Source organism: Stegostoma tigrinum, chromosome 2 (assembly GCF_030684315.1).
Source record: "Stegostoma tigrinum isolate sSteTig4 chromosome 2, sSteTig4.hap1, whole genome shotgun sequence".
NCBI classification, from domain to species: Eukaryota; Metazoa; Chordata; class Chondrichthyes; order Orectolobiformes; family Stegostomatidae; genus Stegostoma; species Stegostoma tigrinum.
The window spans coordinates 115,502,946-115,520,903 of record NC_081355.1 but is presented as its reverse complement, the minus strand read 5'-3'; the positions used below and the strand labels follow the sequence as shown (position 1 = coordinate 115,520,903).

At 41.7% G+C, this 17,958-nt stretch overlaps 1 protein-coding gene across 3 annotated transcripts in view; it reads right to left on the bottom strand.

Moving 5' to 3' along the window:
* The window catches only part of LOC125464994 (zinc transporter ZIP12-like), a 78,164-nt gene that overhangs the window by 10,152 nt on the left and 50,054 nt on the right, over positions 1 to 17,958 (bottom strand). For all 3 annotated transcript variants that reach the window (XM_048558016.2, XM_048558022.2, XM_059638730.1), the window contains 2 exons: positions 17,133 to 17,291; positions 4,498 to 4,685 (listed from right to left, as the gene is read on the bottom strand). In XM_048558016.2, the coding sequence (XP_048413973.1) occupies positions 4,498 to 4,685; positions 17,133 to 17,291 (347 nt within the window). The remainder of the gene's footprint in view (positions 1 to 4,497; positions 4,686 to 17,132; positions 17,292 to 17,958) is intronic.

Genomic DNA, 17,958 nt, shown 5'->3' with positions numbered 1-17,958 from the left:
AGGTTTGTAAGATTAGGCATACTTTCTTGTGAACACAAGTACATCAATCTAAAAAGTTTATGATTGAAGTTTGATTGAGGATTTTCAGATCAATTGTCTAGCAATATAACTACACCGCAAAGGATTTATTTGTGCAATGATTTACAGAGAGGGATTTTTGCTGGATTAAACTTGGAATAATAAAACTGGCTTTGTTTTATTGTCTTGCAATTCCATATAGCATTTAAATTGGCTTTTAGCGTAATGGGGTCACAAAATGTGACAATTTACACTTACATTTATTTCATGTTGGTGTTTAATTTGGATAAATGCAAGGTATTGCATTTTGGTGAAATAAACAAGGGCAGGACTTATATAATTAAAAATAAAATCTTGGGTAGTGTTGTAGAGCAGAGAGACCCAGGGATTAAAGCACATAGTTCTCTGAAGTTTGCATCACATTTAGGTAGGGTGGTTAAGAAGATGCTTAGCACACTTGCCTTCATTGCTCAGACCATTGGGATGTTATGTTGAGGTTGTACAGAAGGGTGGTGAGCCCTCTTCTGGAGTACTGTGTCCAGTTCTGGTCATACTGTTATAAGAAGGATACTATTAAGCTGGAGAGGGTTTTTAAGAGATTTATCAGGATGTTATTGGGAATGGAGCTATAAGGAGAGGCTGGATAGGCTGGGACTTTTTTTCACTGGAGCGTCAGAGGTTGGGGAGTGACTTTATAGAGGCTTATAAAGTCATGGGGGTGTATAGATAGTGTGAATGGCAGGTGTCTTTTCCCTCGGGTGTGGGATTTCAAAACTAGGGGGCATATTTTTAAAGTGAGAGTAGAAAGATTTTAAGAAGACTTGAGAGGCAATTTTTTTACACAAATACTGATTCATGTGTGGATTGAACTTGCAGAGGAAGTGACAGATGCAGGTACAGTTGCAACGTTTAAGAGACATCTGGATAAGAACATGAATAAGAAATGTTCAGAGGGAATTGGGCCAAGCGCAGGCAGGTGACACTAGTTTAGTTTGAGATTATATTCGAATCTATGGCTCTATGTTCGAATCCATTTTTACTTCAATTAAAAGCAATGATTGCCAGTTCAAGTGAATAGCCAAGCATAAAGGATTGCAGTTTAGAAATTTGGCTCAGTCAGTCTATTTTGTGGGCTTCCCATGAGCATTTAGTCCTTCAAAATGCCATCTGCACCTTGCATACATACTTAAGGGTGATGCCATGGCAGATGCTTTGCCAACGTAAGGGTTAGCATGTGCACAGCGCATGGCCATAGGCCAGGTAGAACATGTCATTAGTCAGGATGCAACATTGGGTTTTAGCCAGCTCAGACATTTTTTTAACTCCATCCTTCAGCCAGCACCTTCCCTAAGTCATACACACCACTTCATTCACCAAAGGATCATCATTCATCTTCAGGTTAGTTCTTAGTTGATTTCATTTGTCTGCAACTTTGATTCTAAATGCGTTTTGGTGCATTGTCACTGTTGTTTCAAGTTGTGCAAATGTACAGGGAGTGTTGTAGCAGTTGGTGATTTCATGACTTTAGTTGTTTGCAAATGAGACCGCTCTCATAGCCACTTCTCTTAGGCATGAATAGAGGTCACAGAGGATAAGTCAAACTGTAAACATCAGAGAAGAAGAATGGCATATTCACTTAAGGTGTTCAGAGGGCTATTGTACCATGTGAACTTCAGGAAAGAGCAATCTGTGAGATGTTTGCTTTTCAGTCAGGATGTCGCCACTCACATGCACCATCTTCTGACAAAGTGTTAACCTCAGGGAGAGGCAGGAGTTGCTGACTGCAGTTGAAAAGGTGGTCAAGGCAGTGATTTTATTTATGCATCTGGTTTTTTCCAGGCTGGAGCCAATGCCATACAAGTTACCACCAACAGCTGTATTTTGGGACGTCATTGTACTAATTTTATTCAAGCTGACAGAGTGAGCAAACAGCTTCACTGGGAGTGTAGGATCCCACTTGATACAGGATTCCATTGAGTGCACACATTGGGCAGATTTAACAATGTGGGACACATGGTGGGAAAGTCCATGAAATCCCCATCAGAGAGATGAGTCAGAATCCCAGTGGTGGAAATTGATGGCCAAATGAAACAGCTGGTAAAAACAGCAAGGCCACAAACTCACATCAACATAATGGAAAGCCAATTGAAATTGTGAAGAAGGCAGTTATAGGATATTTGGATGCTACTGAATGCAACTCAATAGATCTTTTGGGATTAAGTAAGGAGTGATCACATGGAACTTGGATCTGTACAACTCGAGGCAAGATGTCCTCTCTTTTCATCACGGTGCATGGTTATGTTTAATAAAACCTGCTGCTGTTTACCCAGAATTGTACTTCTCACATTATTTCAGGGTGTTAGTGGTCACCAGACATTATCATACAATGCAATTCTACTGCAATGTCTTGTCTGGCAAGAGTAGCAAAGATGCTACTGCCAATCATGGGCTGGCTTGATAAAAAGCAAAGCACTGTGGATCCTGGAGACCTGAAGAAAACAAAAGCAGAAATTGCAGGCAAAGCTCAGCTGGCCTGGTAGCATCTGTAGACAGAAAACTGAAATGTTAAGGCATGGTGGTTGAGAAACATATCAGCCATGATTGAATGGTGCAGCAGACTTGATAGACTGAATGGCCTAATTCTTATGATCTTACCATCTTATCGAGTGAGGTATTTTATTTAGATGGCAAGCAGCTAGGAGGTCAGGATTATTCCTACAGACAGAGCGGAGGTATTCCACAAAGGGGTCACTCATCTGTGTTTGGTCTTAGCAACGTTCAGAGGATCCATTCTCTCCCTTTCACACTTTTAATTTACACTAATTTCACATCCCCTTTGCTATAACTTTTATTGCATCCTTCTTTTTGCCACTTTATTCTTTTTCAACTGCTTCTCTGTTGTAGCGCTCACAATTTCAGGATGCAGGGACAGTTATTTCATCCGCTTTTTATATTTGCAATGTATAAAATGTCATTCAAAACTAGTAATTAAAGTAGGTTTGTGGGAGGGAGGGTGGTTAAGTGACCTGTGTCAGTGTTTTCAAAAGCAGCATGTGATGAAACAACAAAATCCTGTCACTGCAATGATGAATCATTTTTGTGTTTAGTTTATTCATTCATGGGATGTGGGTGTTGCTGGCTCAGTCAACATTTATTGCCCATCTCTTTGAGAAGGTGGTGGTGAGTTTCTTCCTTGAACTGCTGCAGTCAAAGTGGTGTGGGAATGTCCACAGTGCTATTAGGAAGGGAGTTTCAGGCCTTTGATCCAGTGTCAGTGAAGGACTGATGGTATACTCTCACATCAGGATGGTGAATGGTTTGGAGGGAAACAGGCAGGTAGTGGTGTTCCCACATTTCTGCTGACCTTGCTCTGCTAGAAAGCAGAGATTGTGGGTTTGCAAGGTGCTGTTGAAGGACTTTTTGTGAGCAATACATAGATAGCATAAATAGTGTGTACTGCTGCTGCTATGCTTTGACGGTAAAGGGAGTAAATCCTTAATATGGTGAAGCTGGTGCCAATCAAGCAGGCTACTTCATCCTGGATAGTATCAAACTTCCTGAGTGCCTTGAAGTTGTTGTCTTCCAGACAAGTGGAAAGTATTCCATCAGAAGTCTGACTTGTGTCTTTTAGATAGTGGACAGGCTTTGGGGAGTCAGGGAGTAAATTACTTGCCATGGAATTTCCAGCCTCTGACTCATTATTCTAGTCACAGTATTTATATTGTTGATCCAATTCAGTTTCTGATCAATGGCAACTACCAGAATGTTGTCTGTGGAGACTCACGGTGGTAATGCCATTGCGTGTCAAAGTGACTTGGATACGTTCTTTCACACTGGAGAAGGTCAGTGCCTGGAACTTGTGTAGTCCAAATGTTTCTTGCCAGTTATTACCCTCAGTGTGAATATTGCCCAGTCATACTGCATATGGTTGATATATGTTTGGTAGCAAAGTAGAGATAATCTTCATGGCAGCACCTCTTACTGTATATGACTTGCTTTTCCCATTTATCCTTACTTCCTTGAAATCTTCTCCTTGCTACTTTAACTGTAACACCCAGTATATCGAGCTTAATCTCTGAAGAAGGAGGTTCCTATGTCACTGTTATATTTGTGTACTATGTGGACTGATAATGATTGACTCCGTCTCTGCTCCTTTGACTCAGATAGATCACAAGCAATGAAATACTAGAAACATCCAGGGACAAACATTCTGAAATCTTTCTTGGCTCTCAACAAGAAATTTCTTCCAGGTATTACTTTTGCCTCTTAAAATCTTCCAAAAGCTCATCTCTAGAAACAAACTTTTGGTAGCTACAAATGTTCTCTCCTTCATTAGCTATGAAATGGCATGGAATTTTATTTTAGGTTTACTCTGCCAGAGTATATTTTATTGTTGGTCCTGAATAGGCTGCTAAAATACAATGCAGCTCTCAAAATTTTAATGAGGTTGGTAATAGATATTAAATATCTCCCACTCACCATTTCCACCAGCGAAAGGTAAAGAAACATCCCTGCTGTCACAGTAAAAATCCACTGTTGAATATTGAGATCAGCTGACAGAGAGAGACCAATGTAGAGTCCAACAAAAGCAGTTAGTGCGCTTAATAAATTCATCAGCATTGCTAGCTTAATAGATAACCCAGAGTTCAGAAGTACCGCAAAGTCCCCTGCACGAAAATAAGAAGAATTATGATTGAAAAATGCAGACAATATAATGTATTTACTGCACAGTGGCTCAGAAATTCTGATAGTTGGTGAGATATAACACCATTAAATTTATTCAGTTGGCAATGGCAAGCTGGAGGGAAAGGAAAGATGTTAATGGAACATCTACATTCTGTCTGCCGAAAAAAAAATCCCAGGCTTCCAGTTGCCTGCCACTTCCGCACTTCACCATGTTCCCACTCCAACATTTCTGTTGCAGGCCTGCTGCAGTAATGCAGTGAGGCTCAGCAAAAGCTCAAAGAACCACATCGTGTTTTTCACTTGGGGACACTGCAGCCTTTGGACTCAGTATCGAGTTCAACGAGTTTTGGGTCCAAAGACTTTTTTCTTTGCCCCTTATCCAACTTCACAATTCAGGCCCCGTTATGTCATGGACTACTGTCAGCACAGACAGCCCATTTTTGCCAATTTATGGCCCCCCTTAGCAGCTCTTCTTTCTTCCTGGCTTAACATTGTCTATCCCTTTGTCTTTCTCTAAAGGATGCGGATGCAGAATGTTTAAATAGTTTTTTTAAGGCAGAGGTAGATAGAATTCTGATTACTAAGGAGATGGAAGATTATTGGGGATAGTCAGGAATGTAGAGTTGAAGTTCAAGTCAGATCAGCCATGATCTTATATAGAGTGGTGCAGCAAGCTTGAAGGGCCAAGTGGCCTAATATTTTTCCTTGTTTATACATTCATACAGAGCTCCCCAATTCAGAAAGGACGTGGAGAAAGTTGAGTGTTCCTTCCTTCATTGAATCAAAGATACAAGCTCTGATGGCAGCAGGGGTACGTTACACAACATATCTTATAGTGTCATACAGCTTAGAAACAGGCCCTTCGGCCCAACGTACCTATGCTGACCAACTGATACTAACCTATACTAATCCAATTTGCCTGCACTTGGTCCATAGCCTAGTAATCTCCTCCCGTGCCTCCCAAAGCAGCCTGGGATTTACCTCGGGGATATATGCGCTTTTACACCTGTTTATACCTCCTCCTTATTAATCATAACATATTCTAGAACTTCACTATTCCAACTGAAATCCCTGACTACATTGCCTTTCTCCTTGTGACTACAGATGAGGAATGTTCATTGAATACCTCATCCATGTCCTCTGGCTCCACACACAGATTGCCCCTTTGGTGTCTAATGCACCCCAGTCTTTTCTGATAATCCTCTTACTCTTTAGACACCTGTAGAGTGCCTTGGGGTTTTCCTTAAGCCTATCCTTAACTAAAGATATTTTGTTGTCATGTCGTTGCCCTCCCAATTTCTTTTTCTAAGTACCTCCCCGCACTCTCTAGGCTTTCAAAGGGCCTGGCCTATTTTTAATGCACTGCACTTATCGTATGTTTGTTTCTTTTTCTTTATCAAACTCTTGATAATCTTTGTCATCTAGGGTTCCCTGGATTTGCTGTCTTTGACCTTCATTCTTAGAGGAACTTACTGGCCCTGAATTCTCACTATACTACTTTTAAAAGACTCCCAATTTCTAAATGTAGAGTTACCTGTAAGTATCTGCACCCAGTCTGTTTGCCAAATCCTGGATTATGATATTGAAATTGGCCTTCCACCCCAGTTGAGACTCTTAACTTCTTTATAATCCTTAATCCTATCCATAATGGCTTTGAAACTTATAGACTGATGGTCACCGTCCGCAAAAGGCTCACACACTGAAAGTTCAATCACTTGACTGGCCTCACTCCCTCAGATTAGTTCTAGCATTGCCCCATCTCTAGTTGAACAATCTACATACAGGCACAAAAATCTCTTTAAAAATTCAACTTCATCTAATCTTTTTCACACAAAGGTGATCACAGTTAATGTTAGCAAAATTTATATCCCCTACAACAATAACCCTCTCACATATTTCTGTGATTTTCCTAAATATCTTCTTCTCTGTCTCCCTCTGACTATTGGGAGACTGTAATATATTCCCAGCAGGCTAATCATCTTTTTTTTATTTCTATACTCTACACAGGCTTCATTTGACAAGCTTTCTAGGACATCCTTCCTCATCATTGCAGTATTGGTTTCCTTTATCAATAATGCAATGCTCCACCTCTCTTACATCTCCCCTGTCATGTCTGAAACTTCCATACCTTGGAATGTTGAGCTGTCAGTCCTGTCCTTCCTTCGACCATGTCTCAATGATTGCAACAATACTGTATTGCAATGTGCTGACTCATGTTCTAAGTTCATCTGCCATACCAGTCCAGCTTCTTGCCCTAGAATATATACAATTTAGCTGTCCAGACCCTCCCATGTGCCTTATCATGCCCATGTTTGCTCCACCTACTGGTATGCCCTGGTGTTCCTTTTATATCTGATTGGACCTTGCTCCAGATTTTGCATCTAAAGCATTTTAAAACCTCCCCAGTATCACAAACAACCCTCCCAGCAAAGATATTGGACTCATTCTGGTTCAACTGCAACCTGTCCAACTTCTATAGGTTAATACTAGCCTAGAAGTTGTTCCCTCCCTCCTATGCCGTTCCTTTAGCTACGCATTCTTCTGACCAATCTTACCATTCTTGTATAAAGTAGTATGTGGCTTTGGAAGTAATCAGAGACGGTAACCTTGGTGTGTGGTTGTGTTCCTCTTTAATCTGTGACCTCACTCTCTAAATTCCTGCTGCAGAATCTGACATGAATTTTTACCCAAGTAGTTGGTAGTGGCATATACCATGATGACTGGCTGTTCACCCTCTCCTTTCAGAATGTCCTGCAGCCACTCTAAGACACCTTTGACCCTGGCACCAAGGAGGAAATGTATCATTTGACAGTCACATTTGCTGCCACAGAACTGTCAGTCAGTTCCCCTTGCAATTAAGTCTCCTATCGCTAAAGTTCTCCCAAAATTTTCCCTCCCTTGCTAAACAGCAGAGCTAACCGTAGTGCCAAAAACGTAGCTTTGCTGCTTTCCCCTGAGATGCCATTTCCCCAACAGTACCCAATGCAATATTACCTGTTTGAGAGGGAGAGGGCTAGAGAGGACTCCTGCAGTGCCTTCCCACACTTATTTGTCTTCGTGGTGGTCACCCAATGCTATTCTGTCAGTGTGGCAAAACTGATGGTGTAATTAACTTGCCAAATGTGCTATCTACAATGTCCTCAACATCATGGATATTCCATATTGAGGCCATTTGCACCTCCAGTTACTTCAAGAGGTCACTTAGGAACTGCAGATGAACATACTTCCTACATACATGATTTCCCACACATATTGCAGGAGGAACATTCCACAGCAACAAGTTCTCCTGCTATTGCGATACTTGCCAACTACAAACAATAAACTGAGAACTAATTACTCAACCCTAACCCCCTAATCACGAAACAAATTTTTCACTGTCTCTGTCACTATTCTTAATGAACTAAAAACTATAAGAATAAAGACTTAACACTATTTTCCTCCCAATGTTACTCACTCAGTTTCTAAAACTGTTTCTTAAGCATCCAGGTCTCTCGCCCCAGATCATTTTTTGAAGCCTGATGTCACTTCAGGAGCTCGGCCTCTGAATTCAGGGAAGGTTCACTCTGCTGCAATCCATTCCTCTCCTGCTGTTGCTCCAACTGAGCTTGATCTGGTCCTCACCCTCAGGCTTTTACCTGGAAGCTCTGCTGCCACCATTCACCATCTATTGCATATCAGACTCTGACTAGGACACAACTTGCTTCAGGATGCTCCAGAACTAACATAGCTGCCAAAAGACCAGCTAAACAATTTCGAGAGACACAGATGAAGAGTTCAATTGGTGAAGAGGCCAGAGGTGACTTGTCAGTTCTCAATACAGTAGTAAGTTGCAAGCAACTATTCTTCATCAAAATCTGAGCCCATCTAGGAAATGATACCTAACTGCTTATGCATAAATTTCAGTCAGGTCCCACTGTGGTTAACTTACACTGAGACGCACCAGTAGCCACTGTAGTAATTCATCACTTCTCATGACACTGGGCTACAAACTGCACTTAGAAAAACCACTTGATAGGAACAAAAAGTGAAAGTGTCAACCATCAGGAGCACAAAATGATCTGATGACAAATCTGAAACCAATTTTATACCACGTATCTGTTTTGTTTTAAATTTACTTTAAATTCAGTGCAATATATGTTAAAAAAAATACTGCTATCACAGTTTGGTATCTGCATTGGTCAATTTTCCCATAAGAAAAATGTATTTTGAAAAATAGAGGAACCATGATATGAGAAAACATAGTTGGGTTCATGATTATTTGTATTTGTTGCATTAAAAGAAATAATGTACTTACATAGTCTATATTATTCATTCATGCTCATTATGTTTACAAATGATACTCATTCCAAGGTGATGCATAGTATAATAATAACTTACATGCTCATCGAGGGCTGATGAAGTACTATATGATGTCCAGTACAGTAACCAACTGAAAAATCTAAATAATTGATCTGAAGATGTGAATAAAACTGTTAAGATGATATGGGTTGGGCTAAACAAGTCACAAAAGTAACCAAAACAGAAATTGCTGGAAAACCTCAGCAGATCTAGTAAAGACTGCTCTGAAGAAGGGTCACTGGACCCGAAAGGTTAACTCTAATTTCTGTCCACAGACGCTGCCAGAACTGTTAAGTTTTTCAAGGAATTTCTGTGTTTGTTTCTGATTTCCAGCATTGCATTTCTTTTGATTTTTGTTGTTGAGTGTAAGTGATAGAAGTAGCTTAAAGGACAAGTTCTAGAATGCACTCAAGACAGATTAGCGCATCCTCTTGTTCGACAGTCCACCAGGCTCAAGGGCTACTTGTTTCTACTGTGAGGGAGGGTGCGTTCTACGGTGTCTGAATCATCTAAAGCTGGAGCCATACATTCTGCATTGTGTTTAATGAGAGAGGAGGGTTTGGAAGCTCTGGATTCAGTGTGTTCTTTCTGCGGGGTCTCCAAGAACTCCATTAGGTGATGCTCAAGGTGTTTGGCCTCTTTGCAGAAGTTCCTCCACCGTTTTATACATTCTAGGGTAAGCGATTTCCATGTACTAGTAGGATTTGCATTTGTTTCAATGTGTCATTGTAGCATTTCCTCTACCCTGCTAGTGACTGCCTACCATTGCAGAGCTCAAAGTAGAGCTCTTGTTTAGGGAGTCTCACGTCCAGAATGTGTCCCATACATTGCAGCTGGTCAAGTGAAGCATGACCAGCGCCTCGATACTGGATATATTGATCCGGGAGAGGATGTTTGCATTAGTAAACCTATCCTGCTAGTGGTTTTGCAGAATTTTGCAAAGGCAGTGCTGCTGCTAACTCTCCAGGGATCTGTGGTGTCTGCTGTACATTAGTTTATATTTCTGACACAGAGAGGACGGTGGGGAGCACCGCTAACTCTCCAGGGATCTGTGGTGTCTGCTGTACATTGGTTTATATTTCTGACACAGAGAGGATGGTGGGGAGCACCGCTGCTCTGTAGACCATGAGTTTAGCGCTGGGTTTGAGGTCTCGAACTTCAAACACTCTGTTCCTCAGGCTGTCCCTTAGGTGTTGGAGTTGATGTTGGATTTCAAGTCAACATCCACTCACACCGAGAGAAGGCTCCTGTGGTATGGGAAATGATCCATGTTGCCCAGGGGCTCATAATAGAGTTTGATAATTGGGATGGCAGTGTTGTGTGGCGGGAATAGGCTTGTAGAGAATCTTTGTTTTCTGGATGTTTGCCTGAGGCCCGTTCTCTCATACTGCTCAGTGAATGCACTGACAATAGTTTGTGGCTCAAAAAGCTATGATGAGTTTGTAACTACACTAATTTATTGAGAATCACCATGGGAACGAGTTATTTTGGACCTAACATTGTGTAACAAAGCAGGAATAATAACTAGTAATCATATAATAAAAGGTCCTCTGGGGAAGAGTGATTAAAAAATGAACAAATTTCATATTACATTTCCAATAATATGGTTAAGTATTAAATTATCGCTTTGAATTTAAACAAAGTCGATTTAGATTAGTGGTATGAAGACAGAGCTGGCTGAAGTGGAATGTGAAATTAGATTAATAGGTATGATGATAGATAAACAATGACAAACATTTAAAGAATTAAATCATAGTTTTCAATAATTACATATTCATATCAGGAATAAACTTCACTGGAAAATTGATACAACCATACCCTAACTACAGCAGTTGAAAGAGCATAAATTTAAAGAAAGAAGCTTATTACATTGCCAAAATTAATAAGTGACTGGAGGATTGGAAGGGTTTTAAAATTTCATAAATGATAAGCAAGAAATTGCTAAAGAGATAGAAAATAGGAAAGGACAATAAACTAGCAAGAACACATTGCAAAACCAAGTACAAGTTTTTTTTTAATCACTCAAATACAGATATTACTGGCTGGCCAGCATCTATTGCCCACCCATAATTCCCCTTGAGAAGGTGGTGGTGAGCTGCCTTCTCAAACAGTATGTAAGCATTAGTAGAATAGCAAAAGGAAATATGAGCCCTTTAAAGATGGAGATAGCAGAAATTGTGCTGGGGAATATGGAAATGGCAGTGATGTGAATCTATGACAACAGATAGTCGGTAGTTGTAAAGGACCATTAATCTAAAGAGAAACATGAACAAATTCATCTTAGCAATTTATTAGAAATTAAAGCCTTCAAAATCCTCACACCAAATTTACGTATGCTAGGATTTTAAAAAAGGAATTTTTTTTTTAAATTCTCTCATGGGACGTGGGTATTGCTGGCTGGCCAGCTTTTACCACTACACCTGGGTTGCCCTTGAGATGTTGATGGTAAGTTTCTTTCTTAAACTGCTGCAGTCTATGTGCTGTAGGTTGTCCTACAATGAGGCCGGCATGGTGGCTCAGTGGTTAGCCGTGCTACCTGACAGTGTTAGAGGCCCTGGTTCGATTCCACCCTCAGATGAATGTATGGGAGGAGTTTGCAGATTCTTCCGTGTGTCTGCGTGGGTTTCCTCCAGGTGCTCCTGTTTCCTTCCACAGTCTAAAGATGTGTGGGTTAGGTGGATTGACCATGCTAAATTGTCCATAGTGCCCAGGGATGTGTACGTTAGGTGGATTATAAGGGGATGGGACTGGGTGAGTGTTCTGCTCTGAGGGTTGGTGTGGACTTGTTGAACCGAAGGATCTGTTCCATGCTGTCGGGATTCTATGTCCTCAGGGAGGGAATTCCAGAAATTTGACCTAGCAACAGAGAAGATCAGGCAATATATTTCCAAGAGATGGTAGGAACTGCAGATGCTGGGGAATCTGAGATAACACGGTGTGAAGCTGGATGAACACAGCATGCAAAGCAGCATCAGAGGAGCAGGAAAGCTGACATTTCAGTTTGAGACCCTTCTTCAGAAAGGGGGGAGGGGCAGGAGATTCTGAAATAAATAGGGAGAGATGGGGAGATGGATAGAAGATGAATAAAGGAGAAGATAGATGGAGAGGAGATAGACAGGTCAAAGAGGCAGGGATGGAGCCAGTAAAGGTGAATGTAGGTAGGGAGTTAGTGAGGGGATAGGTCAGTCCACGGAGGACGGACAGGTCAAGGAGGCGGAATGAGGTTAGTGGGTAGGAGATGGGGTGTGGCTTGAGGTGGGAGGAATGGTTAGGGAGGCAGGGACGAGCTGGGCTGGTTTTGGGATGCGGTCGGGGGAGGGGAGATTTGGAGAGATTTTGAAGCTTGAGAAGTCCACATTGATACCATTGGGCTGCAGGGTTCCCAAAGAGAATATGAGGTGCTGTTCCTGCAACTTTCGGGTGGCATCATTATGGCACGGCAGGAGGCCCAGGATGGGCATGTCGACCAAGGAGTGGTAGAGGGAGTTGAAATGGTTTGCAACTGGGAGGTGTAGTTGTTTGTTGTGAACAGAGCATAGGCGTTCCGCAAAGCGGTCCCTAAGCCTTTACTTGGTTTCCCCCATGTAGAGGAGTTTTCCAGGAGGAGGAGGTGTATTGGAGGTGGGAGAAAGGGTCAGTTGGGGGAGAGTTATGAACACCTATGCTCAGTTCACTACAAACAACTACACCTTTCAGTCGTGAACCATTTCAATTCCCCCTCCCAGTCCTTGGACCATATGTCCATCCTGGGCATCCTGCAGTGCCACAATGATGCCACTCGAAAGCTGCAGGAACAGCAACTCATATTTCACTTGGGAACCCTGCAGCCAAAGGGTATCAATGTGGACTTCTCAAGCTTCAAAATCTCCCCTCCCTGGCTGCATCCCAAAACCAACCAAGCTCGTCCCCACCTCCCTAACCATTCCTCCCACCTCAAGCCCCACCCCATCTCCTACCCACTAACCTCATTCCACCTCCTTGACCTGTCCGTCCTCCATGGACTGACCCGTCCCCTCACTAACTCCCCACCTACATTCACCTTTACTGGCTCCATCCCCACCTCTTTGACTTGTCTATCTCCTCTCACCCTATCTTCTCCTTTATTCATCTTCTATCCATCTCCCCGTCTCTCCCTATTTATTTCAGGATCCCCTGCCCCTTCCCCATTTCTGAAGAAGGGTCGAGGCCTGAAACGTCAGCTTTCCTGCTCCTCTGATGCTGCTTGGCATGCTGTGCTCATCCAGCTCTACACCGTGTTATCTCAATATATTTCCAAGTCAGGATGGTGAATGGAGCAGAACATGCAAATGATGGTGTTCCAATGTATCTATGGCCCTTGTTGTTCTAGATGATAGTGGTTGTGGGTTTGAAAGGTACAGTCTCAGTGTGTTTGGTGAATTTCTGCAGTGCATCCTGAAGATGGTATACACTTTTGCTGCTGAGCATCGATGGCATAGGGCGTGAATGTTTGTGGATATGGTGCCATTCCTGCTAGACTGCTTTGTCCTGGATGGTGTCAAATTACTTAAGTGCTATTGGATCTGTACTAACCAGACAAGTGGGGAGTATTCCATCATACTCCTGACTTGTGCCTTGTAGATAGGAAATAATGGGAACTGCAGATGCTGGAGAATCCAAGATAACAAAGTGTGTAGCTGGATGAACACAGCAGGCCCAGCAGCATCTTTGTGCTCCTGAGATGCTGCTCGGCCTGCTGTGTTCATCCAGCTACACATTTTGTTACCTTGTAGATAGTGGATATGTTTTGGGGCATCAGGAGGTGAGTTACTCATTGCAATATCCCCGGCCTCCAACCTACTTTGCAGCCACTGTGTTTGTGGTAAGTCAAGTTCAGTTTCTGGTCAATGGCAAAGAATATTGTTGCTGGGGGTTCAGTGATGGCAACACCATTGAATGTCAAGAGGCCTGGTTAGATTGTCTTTCATTGGAGGTGGTCATCATCTGGCATTTGTGTGGCATGAATATTACTTGCCACTTCTCACTCCAAGCCTGGATATTGTCCTGGTCTTGTTGCTTTTAAAATGGATTGTTTCAGTATCAAGGCCTTGATATCAAGGTCTGTCACTCTCACCTCCCCTCTGGAATTCAGCTCTTTTGACCATGTTTGAACCAAGGCTGTAATGAAGTCAGGAGTTGAGTGGCCCTGGTGGAACCCAAACTGGGCGTCACTGAGCAGGTTATCACTGAGCAAGTGCTTTGTGATAGCGCTGCTGATGACATCTTCCATCACTTTATTGATGATGGAGAGTACTTTGGAGGGGGGGGGTAATTGGCTGGGTTGGATTTTGCCTGTACAGGAAATATCTGGGCAATTTTCCACATTTTCAGGTCGATGCCAGTGCTGTAGCTGTACTGGAATAGCTTGGCTAAGGATGTAGCAAGCGCTGCAGCACGGGTTTTCAGTACTATTGCTGGAATGTTGTCAGCACCCATAACTTTGCAGTATCTAATGTCTCCAACTGTTTCTTGATACCACGTGGCGTGAATCGAATTGGCTGAAGACTGATAACTGTGTTGTTGGTGACCACTGTAGGGGGCCAAGATGAATCATCTACTTGGCACTTCAGGCTGAGGATTGCTGCAAATGCTTCAGCCATATGTTTTGCACTGATGTGTCAGGTTTTTCCTTCATTGAGGATGGGGATATTTGTGGAGCCTCCTGAGTAGAAATATAGATAACAAGGTGTAGAGCTGGGTGAACACAGCAGGCCAAGCAGCATCAGAGGACAGGAAAGCTGATGTTTCGATGCTGCTTGGCCTGCTGTGTTCATCCTGCTCTACACCTTGTTATCTCAGATTCTCCAGCATCTGCAGTTCCTACTATCTAAGAAATAATACAGATACACTGGATTTGATTTTTCAAAATTCCCTAAATTCTAGATCAGTCCCTTTGGATTGAAAGCCACTAAAACTCATTGTTCAATCGAAGAGAGGGAGTCAACAGTTTTATAATCTGTATCATCTTTGTTTATTCTGTTAGAGTTTCATGGTGACATGTCTAACATGATAGGTCATCGATATAAAGTTGTAAACGACTGAGGCCCAGGGACTAATCTTTCTGGTAACTTTGGCTTTGACTGTCATTCAAAGAGAATATCAGTTCCGTGTTTAATGATGTTACTTTAAATTACACGCACTGAATTGACTGATTACACTGGCTCCATTTCACACAGAGTGAGTGCAGATGTGGTAAGAACTTCTGCATTGGAAAGTTGCATGTTGTAATGTTATGTAATGGCCTTAAAGGCATTGGCCTGTCTGGCATGGAATATAAGCCAGGATTGACAGATTGGCTCTGTGATTGGATACAATGGTGATAGATGGCATAGCATATGAGGAAGTTTGACAGGAAGAATAGCAATCCAATATATTTTTTAAAGGTAACAGATGGGTTAATCTTTTTCAGAAAGATTTGGTTATTTTTGTGTACAAATCACAGAAAGCAACTACAGCAAGCAACTAGGAAAGCAAATATTGGCCATGATTGGAAGGGAATATAAAAATAAGGAAGTCATAATGAAATGATTAGGACTTTGTTGAGGATTTTTCTCTCATAAAGGATACAGTTCTGGTCCCCTTGCCTAATAACATATTCACTTTCCTTGGGCAAGTTCCAGTAGGGGTTCCCTAGATTCCTAGAATGAGGCATCTGTCCACAACGAGTGATTAAGTAGATGGACTTACATTGTTTGCTGTTGGGAAGTATAAATGGTGATCTCTCTGAAATTTATAACATTTGTTTGATAGGGTGGATGACATAAAGTTTTTGCCTTGCTTGGACAGTGTAGGACTAGGCTGAGATCGCTAGATTTTTGGACACAAAGGATATCAGGATCATGAAGGGGAACAATGTTGATGTTGAAAGTCTGCATTAATCAAATTAAGTGATTTCATCCTTTGAGTGGTCATAAGACAGATAAGATCCTGTGTTGACTAGATGAAAATGTTACATTTATAAAATGAATGTTACAGGTATGATTACAGATGGATCTGATGACGGTCTACTCCATTCTGTTCAGCTCCAAAAGGGTAGGAACAGCTCCCTGGGAATCTCTGTGTACAGGCCTTTGTGGATGGCAAATTTTACAAAGCACTGTAAGCTCCAAATTTGTGCTATACTCAACAGCATTTTGCAAAGCCTTCCCTGATCATGCTGGACAGTGAAAGTAGACCTTTAACATTCCAATGAAAATCTCACTAACATTTGGATAAAGGCTTATCTTTAATTATTGAAATGTTTTCAGGTTTTCTTTTAAATGTCATAAGGAGTTGATATTCATAGAACACAGAAACTAACTGCTTATATAATGAGTTACCTTGAAAAGTTCAAGGAGGACTGAATTGACAATGGTGAATGCAACATAGCAAGTTCTATAAAAGACTGGAATTCATTAAGAGCTCTTTGTATCAGATCAGCAATGGACTTCCATAGAGATAATGGGAACTGCAAATGCTGGAGAATCCAAGATAATAAAGTGTGAAGCTGGATGAACACAGCAGGCCAAGCAGCATCTCAGGAGCACAAAAGCTGACGTTTTGGGCCTCGACCCTCTCTGATGAAGGGTCTAGGCCCGAAACATCAGCTTTTGTGCTCCTGAGATGCTGCTTGGCCTGCTGTGTTCATCCAGCTTCACACTTTATTATAACGGATATCCATAAGCAGGTTTAATGAGTCAATGGTAGGTACTCAGTTGTATCGGAGTGCTATCTATTGGAAAAGACATTAAAGTTGTAGAATCTGGGAACTGTAACACCATCTCACATTATAAACTATGCAATGTGCTTCCAGCTGCACATTTCAAACTACAGTTCAGTCATTGTGAAACGAGAAGAGCAGTGAGCGCAGGTGCCATTCCAGATTGTTGGCATGCTCTATTTAAGGCAGAAACCTGGCAAAAAGAGTGTGGAATTTCCGGCAGTTCACTTTTTATCACTTCAGAGAGGTTTTGATGAAATTGTCTCAATTTTCATTTCCATCATGACATTTGCAACAAAATTAATCAGCACACTCTGTGATAATATACTTTTGAGGACTGATTTCAAGACAGAACAGTTAACCAATAACTCACCCATTTCATGGGGAATTTCGTGAAACAAAATAGCAATGGTGGTGGTAATACCACTTTCGATTGATGATGAGAAAGCTGCACCAATGGCAAGACCATCAGCAAAGTTGTGCATGCTGTCACCCATCACTATCATGACCGCCAGCAGGTTAAATGGTTCCTCTGCAAAGAATAAATTTTCCTTAATGTTAGAGAAAGAAATTTGAACACATCTGTCACTAATTCAGATGTTCAAACAAAAATCATTGGAAATGCTTAGCAGTTCTGGCAGCATCTGTGGAGGAGGAAACAAAGATTTCAGGTCAATGACATCTTATCAGAACTGGGAAATGCAAAGATTTTGAGCAAGACATAACTGAGGAAGGTTCATGATAAGGTGGGAAACAATGAAGATTTAATGACAGATGTATAAGTTGCACAGGACAAAGTGGGGGGGAGTGGTGGGCAGTCAAAGAAACGGAAACAAAAGACGTACAAGAACAGATGTGTGACTGACTTAAACCAAGCCAAGAGGAAAATTGAAACACTCAAAGTGAAGGAAATAAAATATGAGGCAGAATTTATAGTCTGAAATTGTTGTGTCTGGAAAGCTGTATTGTGCCTAATGAGTGAATACAAACAACTAACTTGAAGGAAGTAGGCCACTGCTTCACATTGGATAGCTGGGATACCATATTAGAGAGTGAAGTTTCACTTTGGATATGGATCTGGAGCACATGTAGGGGAAGATCAGGTGCCCTTTGGCAGAGATCAGGTACCTTTTGGGAGAGACGCACAACTGTGTAAAGAACTGAAGAAACTCAATGACAGTCAACCTCATTGGAACAGA